The sequence below is a fragment of the Ranitomeya variabilis genome, chromosome 2 (assembly GCF_051348905.1).
Source record: "Ranitomeya variabilis isolate aRanVar5 chromosome 2, aRanVar5.hap1, whole genome shotgun sequence".
NCBI classification, from domain to species: Eukaryota; Metazoa; Chordata; class Amphibia; order Anura; family Dendrobatidae; genus Ranitomeya; species Ranitomeya variabilis.
The window spans coordinates 469,619,869-469,632,923 of NC_135233.1; the positions used below are offsets into that span (position 1 = coordinate 469,619,869).

Sequence of the window (13,055 nt, forward strand, 5' to 3'; positions counted from 1 at the left end):
TTGTCCATGAGGAAATGGGTTAAAGATGTAAAAAAACACAAAGCTTTGTAATGCTCTGCATGTGAACGGGAATGGCTATGTAGTCTGGAAGAGGAGGAGGAGAGCTTGTGTAATGCTCTGCAGCAAGGCTCTGTAATGCTGCTTAATGAGGGTGATCAGAGGCCATTCAAGGCTCTGCATGTAAAGAGGAAAAACTGTAATGCTCTCAATAGAGTTAAAGATAAGGCTGCAATACTCTGCGTGTAAGCTGGAATGGTTATGGAACGCCCGCCAGGGCCGTGGGGTACTCGGTACCGGGTCCGGTACTTAAGGGGATGTGTCACAGCGGCGACCCGGTCCGTGGCCCTGGGCGCCCATGTCAGAGAGATATTGATTAAAGTTTATGTTCATGGCGCCACCTGTGGTATTCGGTCAGTGGGGACCGACGCTGCTTAAAGGGTTCTTCTGGGGTGGTGTTATGGCAGCTAGATGGTATAACTTCCCACAGGTGAAGTAGGTCCCCATGGCTCCCGGTGTATAGGTGAAGATGGTGAGAGGTGCAGTGAAGAACGAGGACACAGGTTTGCAGTCTTTTTACCTGGTTTACTGAAGCTTCAGGCAACCACAGTCCAGGGCACCAGATCACAGGTACAGGCAGGGTCTGGTCAGCTTGGAAGCAAATCCAGAGTCCCCTTTACCAGGTGGAGATGAAAGCCTTCCTCAAAGCGCTGTGGTGTTGTAGTCTCTTACTGCCTATGGCTTCTGATAAGGTCCTCACAGTTCCTCTTTGTCCCCATATAGGTTATGATACAAACCCGTATGACAGGTGACTCGAGCCTTTTTACAGGGTCTCTTATCACGACCCGGGCCCTATATGTCACTGTGCCTCCTGGGTGAAAAGGCGGACAGGTAACTTAAAGTTCAGCTGTCCTGCCAGTTTCAGCTATGCCTCTTAGAGTTCGACACGGCCTCGGTCTTCTGGCTACCGGAGTCTGCGTTAGACAGGGAGGTAGCCAAATCACTGCTCTGCTCCCCTGGTGTTACTCTCCTGTGCCTTTTCTCTCCTGCACACTTTCCACAAGCTGTCCTTTCATTCTCTGTTTCTCTTCTCCAGGAGGTGTAGCGACTCTGGCTAAATGGCTCCTTCAGTCTTTCTGACACTCACTGTCCGACTGCACTCTCCTCTGTCCTCTGACAGACTGCCTTAACTTCCCCTCCAGCCAGAATATATTAGGGAAGTTCTCCTTAATCCGGGTTCAGAGCTCCCCCTTCTGGCCTGGAGTATGAACGTGTTGTGCGTATGTGGTTACCTGATAAAAGAGATCTTTCATCGCTTCCAAGCGTGACATCACTCTCCCCGTGAGGAAAGCAATGCCACTGTGATGACCAGGACCCTAGGGCGTCACAGTTATGTAGTCTGGTGGAGAAGAAGAGCTTGTGTAATGCTCTGCAGCAAGGCTCTGTAATGCTGCTGAATGAGGGCGATCAGAGTCCATGCAAGGCTCTGCATGTAAAGAGGAAAAGCTGTGTAATGCTCTCAATAGGGTTAAGGAGAATGCTGTAATGCTCTGCATGTGAACTGGAATGGCTATGTAGTCTGGTGGTGGAGGAGGAGAGCTTTTGTAATGCTCCGCAGCAAGGCTCTGTAATGCTGCTGAATGAGGGTGATCAGAGGCCATGCAAGGCTCTGCATGTAAAGAGGAAAAGCTGTGTAATGCCCTCAATAGGGTTAAGAAGAAGGCTGTAATGCTCTGCGTGTGAGCTGGAATGGTTATATAGTCAGAGGAGAAAGAGAGCTTGTGTAATGCTCTGCAGCAAGGCTCTGTAATGCTGCTGAATGAGGGTGATCAGAGGCCATCCAAGGCTCTGCATGTAAAGAGGAAAAGCTGTGTAATGCTCTCAATAGGGTTAAGGAGAAGGCTGTAATGCTCTGCATATAAAGAGGAAAACGGGGATAATGCTCCAAATCAGGCCAACGAGGGACCTAATTTGGAAACTATGCATATAAAGAGGAAGGCATGTAACGTTCTGCACGTAAAGAGGGAAAGCTATGTAATGCATTGGGTAGGGGCGAAGATAGGCTTCTACAAGTATAAGTAATGTTCTGCGTGGCTGAGATGAGCGGTTGTGAGTTGGTTTCACGCTCAGCATTTCCTTTTCCGACTTCTTTTAACACCTTAACAATTAACCAGTCTCCACGGACTCAGTCATCATGAATCAGCACTGACGGGTCAAAAGTCTGCACCTCCCGTGTTCTGCTTCTTGATTTTTCAACCTTAACGTAACTTTCCTGATTATTTAACTTTCTCCTGTGTTTTTTTTAAAAGACTTATACACGATTCATTCCAAATTGAAATGTTTAAAGCATAATTTGTCTCCGTCCCCTCAAAAGCATACCTCTCATCACTTCACTAAGGTTCATCAGGAATAGAATATCTAGGAAATGCCTGATTCATTACCAAATTCATGGAATTTCCATTTTTTTCCTAAGGGCTTTCACGTATCATTTTTGTTTAAAAGAAAGTGTGCTGTTACTTTTACTGATAGATCACGGTCCCATAAGAATTAATGTGCTTTTTCACATCTATTCTTTTTTTTTGCTGACTCATTGTTTGCAATAGGAAAACTGATACATGTCTTACTTTGATCCATGTTGCAGATTACTTTCTCCAATGGAAATAAAAAAAAGTCATCCATGTTCTGTCTGTGTTTTACTATGGGTTGGAGAAACTAAGTGATGTTTATCTTCATAAAAGAAAAAGTGATGCAAAAAGGATTCTAAAAACTGAAGTGCAGACCACAAATGGGTTCAACACAATGAAAAGATGGTCTACTTTTACATACGAGGGAAAAAAAACGCCGTGTGAAACCAACCTAATTCTAGATGATAGACGACCATTAAATTCCGAACACTGAGATGACTCAAGTTCAGACTGCAGGAGACAAAGAGTATTTGTTCTAAGGCAGTGTTTCCCAAAACCCGTCCTCACTGCATGTTTTCAGGACTTCCTTAGTATTGCACAGGTGAGAGAATCTGTGGCAATTCCTGATGCCTTAATAATAATTCCATCACCTGTACAACACTAAGGAAATCCTGAAAACATGACATGTTGGGAGCTGTGAGGACTGGAGTTTGGGAAACACTGTTCTAGAGGAAAGGACAGCCATCTATCAACAGCTGACGGGGGTGTGGGCATTTCCAAGAAATCTTGATGGCCAGTCCTTCTCCCTGTTGACCAACTTGAAATTAGAGACCCAGAACTAACGAAAGAAGGTTGAATCACAATGTAATAAACAGATTATTCCTGGTATTCCTTTGCAGATTAGATAACTGGTGTAGCACTAGATTCTTCTTAGGTCTTCTTCAGTTTCTCCAATTTTTCAAAGTATCCTCTCCATAGTTAACCACAGAGACAAATGTAGAGTCAAGGATGGTCTCTATTTCCTGGATTTGGCTTGTGTTTGCAACCCTTGTCTCTGGTTTTTTATTGGACCTTTAGAGATAAACCAAAACCCTCATTGCCAACCAAGTGTGTGACAGCAGCCAAACATAAAAAAGATTTAAATCTGGTATCTGTGTAATCTCACTACAAAACAAAAAGTTTTTTTCAGCTCACCCTTGATTAGCTCTTGATGGACTTGAGGAGAAGCACGGAGAAGCACCACCACCCTTTCCTGAACTAGTCCAATATGTCCTAGCGGCATTTTGTTTTAAATATGGAACACAAATAAAGTTTTTCTTTGATTTTATTGGATGAAGCTGGATTTCCTTTTTCTTCACAAGTAATCTCACTACCCAAAAGAATAAAGTTGTCTAATCACTTGTATCACGCCAGGAATTATGTAAAAAATAAATAAAACCAATTCTTCAGACGCTGTTGATTTTTTCATACTGCCTCCCAAAGATCGCAGTAAGGCTCGGTACACATTTATCTTGTGCTCTACACTGAACGCTTACACCGGGGTTTTCTCTGAAATACATGATTCAGATGGAACCACTGAAGGAGGATTCCCTATAATGAGGCAGATGAAGTCAATGTGGACGCTATCTGACCTGTGATCTAGCGGTGTCTGTCTTTTTAGGCTGTGGTAGATCAGTTCACTCTGCTGCTCATCGAGGTAGACACAGAAATGCTGACTCTTTAAAATTTTCACTGGTTTATTTAGAAATAGCATAAATCAGTGCAGCAACAGCAACATAAATGAGGGTAAGAAACAGAAATACGGCCTTTTTGGCCTATCGGGAAACAAACGAAAAACAAATGGCACAATCTATGTTGCTGCGGGGATCCGCCCACTCAGGAAACAAGCACAGAAAAAAAAAGGTTCAACTGTCCTTATCTTCACACACAGGTCTGAAGCTCACATCTCCAGACACACCCATCACTGACTGACTCTGAAGAATGACTATTTACCTCCTAAACCACACCCTGGGGTGAAGATATTGTGAACAGTCTCACATCGGCTTTTCAGCTGTTCCCTAAACCTATCCCTTAACATGACCGATTAACGCCTCTCAGCACTTAGTGTGCTGAAGCATTTTTCTAGGTTCATATTACTGAAGCTAATAACCTCAGTGATACATATCTCTCCTCCAGTACTTTGCCACTGACTTTGTTACATATCGCCCCTCTCTGCCCAAACCCAGGGTTTTGGAAACTTCAGTCACCATACAGGAAAGTCTCTACAGGGCATCTTGGCTACAATTTTGATGCTACAAAATTTCAGGCTACAATGCCTGAGTGACTAGATGGTTTCTAGGGCTTCAGGACTTCAACTTTCATGTGAAGCACAGACCTGGTAAACTTCAAGTCCTGAAGCCCTAGAAACCATCTAGTCACTCAGGCATTCTTCCCCTTCCTTTCCCTCATCCATCTTAGGGGCACATGATCTGACACTAGCCTGAACTACTAGCCTAACAGGTAGTACCTCAAGGTGTCGATTGCCCATTTGATGGCCAAGCATTCTTTTTCTGTAATAGCAAACTCTGCTCCTGTGAGAGAAACTATGCTATTTAACTACATGACTGGGTGTTCCTCTCCATTTACTTTTTTGGACAACACAGCCCCCAAACTGACCTCTGAGGAGTTCATCTATACCATGAATTCCTTACTGAAGTGAGGTGCAATAAAGACCAACTGCTTACACAGGGCGATCTTCAGCTCCTGGAATGCCATCTCTGCTTCAGGACACCATTTGGCCATCGAAGGCTTTGTGCCCTTAAGAAGGTTGGTCAGGGCTGTGGCTATCATTGCAAAATTAAGGCTAAATCACCTATAGTATCCCACAATTCCCAGAATTGCCCGAACCTGTTTCTTGGAGACAGGTTGCAGCCAGTTTTAGATTGCCTCCATCTTATTCGCTTGTGGCTTTATTTAACCTCCGACGACAACGTAGCCCAAGTATTTTGTCTCCTCTTTGCCCATGGTACAACTGCCTTCCTCAGCACATCCAGTATGGTCTGGACCTTTGGCAAATGACTTCCCCAATCCGGGCTGAATATCACAGTATCGATGAGGTAAGCTGCGGTGTACTTTTCGTGAGGGGCTAGGATCTAGTCAATGGCCCTTTTGAAGGTATCTGGGACTCTTTGCGGCCCGAAAGGCATTCTGGTATACTGGAAGCACCCATCAGGTGTAGAAAATGCCATCTTCTCCTTGGCACTTTGGGAGAGAAGGATTTGCCAGTATCCTTTAGTTAGGTCCAGGGTGGTGATATATCAGGCTGGCCCTAGCCTCTCAATGACTTCTTCGATGAGGGGCATCAGATATGCATCTAATTTGGACACCTCATTGAGTTTCCTGTAGTCGTTACAGAAATGCCACTCTCCATCTGGCCTAGGCATGAGGACATTGGGGCTAGACTAGCGGCTCTTTGACTCCTAGATGACACTCATGTTAAACATTCTCCTCACCTTCGGCACCTGCGCAGTAGCATCTATAGGATCGCTGATAGATGCTACTGCGCAGGCGCGGCTTGTGCTATTTTGAGAATGTTGTTTTCAGAATATATGTATATCACTAGTGTTGAGCGACACCGTCCGATACTTGAAAGTATCGGTATCGGAAAGTATCGGCCGATACCGGCAAAGTATCGGATCCAATCCGATACCGATACCCGATACCAATACAAGTCAATGGGACTCAAGTATCGGACGGTATTCCTGATGGTTCCCAGGGTCTGAAGGAGAGGAAACTCTCCTTCAGGCCCTGGGATCCATATAAATGTGTAAAAGAAAGAATTAAAATAAAAAATATCGCTATACTCACCTCTCCGACGCAGCCTGGACCTCAGCGAGGGAACCGGCAGCGTTGTTTGTTTAAAATTCGCGCTTTTACTTGGTTACGTGAAGTCCCGGCTTGTGATTGGTCAGGGCGGCCATGTTGCCGGGACGCGGACCAATCACAGCAAGCCGTGACGAAATTACGTCACGGCTTGCTGTGATTGGTCCGCGTCCCGGCAACATGGCCGCCATTAACCAATCACAAGCCGGGACGTCACGGGAGGCTGGACACGCGCCCATTTTAAAAAGCGCGCGTGTCCAGCCTCCAGTGACGTCCCGGCTTATGATTGGTCAGGGCGGCCATGTTGCCGGGACGCGGACCAATCACAGCAAGCCGTGACGAAATTACGTCACGGCTTGCTGTGATTGGTCCGCGTCCCGGCAACATGGCCGCCATTAACCAATCACAAGCCGTGACGTCACGGGAGGCTGGACACGCGCGCTTTTTAAAATGGGCGCGTGTCCAGCCTCCCGTGACGTCCCGGCTTGTGATTGGTTGCGCCGCGGTCAACCAATCACAAGCCGGGAGGCTGGACACGCGCCCATTTTAAAATTTTAAAATGCGCGCGTGTCCAGCCTCCCGGCTTGTGATTGGTTGACCGCGGCGCAACCAATCACAAGCCGGGACGTCACGGGAGGCTGGACACGCGCCCATTTTAAAAAGCGCGCGTGTCCAGCCTCCCGTGACGTCACGGCTTGTGATTGGTTAATGGCGGCCATGTTGCCGGGACGCGGACCAATCACAAAGCCGGGACGTAATTTTAAAATCCTTAAGGACCTGAAATTACGTCACGGCTTGCTGTGATTGGTTGCGTCTCCCATGTGACTGCGATGCAACCAATCACAACGCCGGAACGTAATTTTAAAATCCTGAAGGACCTGAAATTACGTCACGGCTTGCTGTGATTGGTTGCGTCCCGGTCACATGGGCGGCACGCAACCAATCACAAGCCGGGACTCACGTAAAGGAAAGAAAAGCGCGAATTTTAAACAAAGAACGCTGCCGCTTCCCTCGGTAAGGTGCAGGCTGCGTCGGAGAGGTGAGTATAGCAATATTTTTTATTTTAATTCTCTCTTTTACACATTTTTACATTAATGTTGTTTCGATACCGATACCCGATATCACAAAAATATCGGATCTCGGTATCGGAATTCCGATACAGCAAGTATCGGCCGATACCCGATACTTGCAGTATCGGAATGCTCAACACTATATATCACTAAATAAAATAATTTAATGCATATTATAGATGTGATCATGCTGCAGAGAAGGCGGCGGTGCCGCCTGCCTGTTGAATATGATTCTTTTTTCAATACATATTATATTTATTATGTAAAATAGGGGGCAGGGCACTGAGGGATCAGTGACCTGTCATTAGCCATCAGGATGAATACCTAAGCAGAGCACCACATAACGACACCCCCCCACACACACACAGGCCTGACCCGGAGCACAAGAATCCCATTAACTGAAAACTGCAAAAAAAGATTAAACAACAACCACAAGATGGATTTTATCAACTTAGACATCATTTTAATCAGTATAACGGCACCAGCCTGACAGTGTCTGTAGGTTACTCAGCACAATCCTGCTGACAGGTTTCTTTTAAGCATGGACTTCAGGGTCTTGTTGAACCTCTCCACCAGGCAGTTCGTTTGCTGATGGTACACTGACATCCTGAGTTGTATAATTTGGAGAGCCTTACACAACTCTCTCATTACCTTGGACATGAACGGCATTTCTTGGTCTATCAGGATCTCCTTTGGCAGGCCAATTTGTGAGAAAATATGAACTAGCTCAAAGGCTATGCTCCTGGTGGAGGATTTTCTCAATGGTACCGCCTCTGAGTACCGTGCTGCATAGTCTATGACCACCTGGATATATTGGTGCCCTCTGGCAGACTTAACTAGGGGCCTAACAAGGTCCATGGCATTCTGGTCAAATAGGACCTCTATAACAGGTAATGGCATTAGGGGACTACGTAAGTGGAAGATGGGTCAGTTAGCTGACAGGTAGCACAAGATAGACAATAATTAACAATCTCTCAGCTACACCCGGGCCAGTAGAACATTTGAATTACCAGCTCTTGGGTTTTGTCTATGCCCAGATGCCCACCCAAGACATGAGAATGGGCCAGGTCTAATACCATATGCCTATAGGGTCTCGATACCGACAGCTGCTTTAATACTTCCCCTTTCAGTTTAATGACCCGATATAGCAAATTCTCATTTACTGCGAAATATGGAAACCTGGTGTCTGCCCCTTGCTCTTGGGCAACTCCATTTATCACAGTAACACTGTCCCATGCCCCTTTCAATGTAAAGCCCACCATTTGAGCAGTCCCAAAATTCCCCCCAGAAACCCCAAACTCAGGAATTTCGGCTTCATGGGTCACCATCTCGTCCTCGCGCCAGCAAGGACGCACAGGGGCTACTCGTCCACCCCCAACTATGATGGGGATCTTCAGGGCATATAAGAAAAAAGAAAAAGTGTGCACCTCCATTTAGTTAAACATATATAACGGTGCCACACCTTGCCTGGGGGGGCAATGTATATTGAGAAGAAAAAGACCGCACACAATGATGCAATGTACTAACAATGATAATCTAAGACATAAAGCTTTATTGGGAAACTCAGACATACAAAACCAGAAACAATAAAAAATGTAAAACATGTATACAACATGGTAATCATCCAACACCCCTGGAGGATGTATGTAAAGCAGCAAGCTGGCGGAGCTCCACTGGTATGTAATAGACCAGTTAAACATCAATTGACAATTTAACAATAAAATGCAGCAAGGTCACAAAACGATATATAATGATAATTCATATGTATATAATATAATATTTATGCATATGAATTATCATTATATATAGTTTTGTGACCTTTGGGACTAAAAGAACATTTATGTGGGAAAAATATATATTTTTTCATTTTCACAGGTCAAAATTGTAAAATTCTGTGAAGCACTTGTGGATTCAATGTGCTCACCACACATCTAGATAAATTCCTTGAGTGGTCTAGTTTCAAAAATGGGGTCACTTGTGGGGGGGTTCTATTGTTTAGGCACATCACGGACTATCCAAACATGATATGACACCCGCAGACCATTGCATCAAAATCTGTGTTCCAAAATGTCACTTCTTTCTGAGCATTGCAGTGCACCCAAACAGTAGTTTCCCCCTACATATAGGGTGTCTGCATACTCAGGAGAAATTGCACAATAAATTTGGGGTTCCATTTTTTAGACAAAGACGTAGGACCATGCCATTTATAAGTGTAATAAAGGTCTTTTTGTGCTATGGGGAGGGGCTTGGACACATACATACCACATACTAGAATGCTGCAAGAGCAGCCTTAAAGGTGGTGACATATTTTATATTGGGAAAACCTGGTGACAGATTCCCTCCATAGTGAGAAAAGCGCAGTACAAATGTTTGTTGTTGTCATTGTCGTCTCCACATTGTGGTGTGGTCTGCAAAAGAGCCATGAGTCATGACTTGTTCCAAAAATTTTGCTAATGCACGTTCTGCAATCGTATCTCTCCCTGAAGGCAATTTTCAAGGCAAGTAGGAGATATTGGTATACAATTGGCAATTTAAAATGATTGACATATGGGATCTAACATGTTGCAAATGTTAATAATGTATAGCAGTAATATTCATAATTTCAGGTACATTTACCAAGAAGTGTGAAATATGAAGTTTGATAGGAAATAAATATCTTATCCATTTCACCCGGATCACAAACACTTGTGTAGTAAATGCCAAGCCTTATCTACTGTTAGCTGGTCAACCATTGAAGTAGAAAATGTCACATGTGCTCTGTAAATGAGGTGCGGAAACCATTGACCAAGAGAAAGAAGGTGGATAAAGATGGACAGATGTTGTATAGACGCTATATCACATATGTTTGCATCCCTTAGCAGCGATTCTCCAGATGTTGTATAGAAGCTATATCCCATCACGGTGGGAGAAGTAGGACGGTGCCTAGGGACTTCATTCGATAATTTTTGTATTTTTACTTTATTAAACCGTGTGCAGATATTTTATTATTTGTGTATTATATGTACTGTACAGTGGGGAAAATAAGTATTTGATACACTGCAGATTTTGCAAGTTTTCTTACCTTTAAAGAATGGAGAGGTCTATAATTTTTATTATAGGTACACTTCACCTGTGAGAGACAGAGTCTTAAAAAAAATCCAGAAAATCATGTTTTAATGTTTTTTAAATAATTGAATTGCATTTTATTGCATGAAATAAGTATTTGATCACCTAACAACCAGCAAGAATTCTGGCTCTCACAGACCTGTTAGTTTTTCTTTACTGGTGGCCTGAAACATAAACCTATCATAAAACAGTTTTCCCCCATTGTGTTGCAGGAAGGAAACCACCTGGTGGATTAACAGCTAGATCTACTACTCTTTCTGAGGTCCACATACTGTATCATTGGTGCAACCTGTGGAGCCACACAATGGCCCTAGACGTAAGTGGGCCCATTTGCACCCCAAAGCAGGTGTAATTTCGCATTATGATGAGCTATCGGACTGCAAAGGGCTAGTATATTGTTCATGCAATGGTTCAGAGTTCATTTTCTGTCTGTGTCCACCAGTAGATCACAACCTACCGAATTGGCCAAGACTGATGTAGACTTGAGCAGGGGTGTAACTACAACAGGTGCAGGGGTTTCAATCGCACCCGGGCCCTGGAGCCTAGGGGGCCCTAAAAGTCCCTTTGGCCTATAGAAAAAGACTATTGCTATTAAAGATTTAAAATATTTGGGGGCCCCGTTGGAGCTTTCGCATCGGGGCCCATGAGTTTCAAGTTATGCCACTGGACTTGAGGATCCAATACTGTAAAGCCACATTTTTATTTAAGTCTACTTTGATATAAAAGATCATTTAGGATAAATTTGCCAATTCAATGACTCGGTTTTCTGCTCTATCTGTAAAAAATATGTAATTTGTTGCATGCGCCAGTTTATTTGGAAGCCCTCTCCCAGTTTTACTTGCACAAAATACAACTCCAGCGTACAGCATGGTGAATGCAGCTACAAGGAACAACAAGTTAAAAAGGCAGTAAATTTTATTTCTGATAATGTAAAATCATTTTATGGAAAATAAACAAATCTGCTGCTATTAACCAGATTCTTGCATAATACGATGAAGCTGAAATTGCTTCCAGGATAAAATGATTGCCACAGTGGACTTCTTTTCTTCTGTAACTGTTCGTGTGACTTGTAGGATTGATGGAAAATGTAGTAGCGCTATCATTTTGTTTTCATGAGATTAAATTCCTTCTTTTAAAGATATTTCTTCGTTGTACTTAGAAACCTTCTTCCTATGTGAACAGCTGTAATGAAATAGCAAAGCATAGAAAATTGTCACAATACTATTGCAATAAAAAACATGATGCAAAAATTGAGTTGGTACAAATGGTTTTGCTGCAAGAATTTTTAAAAGAAATTCTATGAAATGTTTGTGCATTTTTCTACGGTGGATTCTAACTTCTTTTTAGATGCCATATTGGTATTTCCTACTTTGAATTATGAAAAAATTGTAACTAAAGCATGTGGCAGCACAGCCAAAAAAGTTAGTACTTCCTGATGAGCCCTTGATTAACAGGCAAAATGTTCAGCAGTAAGGACCAGTGATTTCCTTGGCACAACATACAGTATTCTGCAAATAGAAAGCAACTTCAGGGAGGACGTTATACCAGAAAGACAACTTTTTGTCTGCTCACAGGCCACCATTAGATATGAGCCAATCAATTCTAGTTTAATTACATTCAGGTTAATTCTTTAGGAATTTTCTGAACATTTTAATAAAATGCAATTCACTTTGGCTCTCGAGATTTTGCACATTGCAGGAGATTGCATAAGCAAGAGAAAAATCACATAACCTCGGGAGCGACCTGTTGGGTTTTCCCGATAATGTCTTGCAGTTATCGTATTATATGGCAGAGTTAAGTATGATTGCAAATACCTCCAGCTCTCATCTCACAGCAGTCAGTGTGGGGGTAGAATAATAGAATTATAGAATGTTACAGTTGCAAGTGACCTCCAGGGTCATCGTGGCCAACCCCCTGCTCAATGCAGGATTCACTAAACCATCTCAGACAGATGTCTGTCCAGCCTTTGTTTGAAGACTTGCACTGAAGGAAAACTCATCACCTCGCTGTCAAGAAGTATTTTCTAATATCTAATCTGTGTCTCCTCCCTTTCAGTTTCATTTTTCATTCCATTGCATCTCGTGTTTCCATGTGCAAATAAGAAAAAGGATGGTTGTTCAACACTGTGACATCCCTTCAGATGTTTATAGACAGCTATAAAATTTCATCTAAGCTTTTTTTTTGCAAGCTAAACATTCTCAGATCCTTTAACCATTCCTCGTAGGAAATACATTGCAGTCCGCTCAGCATCCTTGCAGCTCTTCTCTGAACTTGCTCCAGTTTTTCAATGTCTTTTTTAAAATGTGGTGCAGAGATCTGGACACAGTATACAAGATGAGGCCTGACCAAGGAAGTAGGTGGAGTACAGCTGAGCTGAGTGTACCCCCTTCCCCACACTGACTGCTATGAGATGAAAGCGGGAGGTGTTTGTAATGACACTCATCTCAGCTCTATTTCCCCTCCCCCCAGACTGACTGTTATGAATTGAAAGTTGGAAGTGTTTTTATTGACACTCATCTCTTCATCCCCCAGAGTGACTGCCATGAAATTAAATAGCTGGATGTGTTTATAATGACACTCATCTTCTTTTTACTACACAGTAGCTGCAGAGATAAGG

At 43.4% G+C, this 13,055-nt stretch overlaps 1 protein-coding gene across 2 annotated transcripts in view; it reads right to left on the bottom strand.

Moving 5' to 3' along the window:
- Positions 1–8,865: 8,865 nt before the first annotated feature.
- Positions 8,866–13,055, bottom strand: part of LOC143806789 (solute carrier family 22 member 6-B-like) — a 113,097-nt gene continuing 108,907 nt past the window's right edge. The window contains exon 10 of one of the 2 annotated variants that reach the window (XM_077287706.1): positions 8,866–11,620. In XM_077287706.1, coding sequence (XP_077143821.1) covers positions 11,557–11,620 — 64 coding nt within the window. In that variant the 3' untranslated portion in view covers positions 8,866–11,556. The remainder of the gene's footprint in view (positions 11,621–13,055) is intronic. The other variant, XM_077287707.1, reaches the window with a different exon arrangement.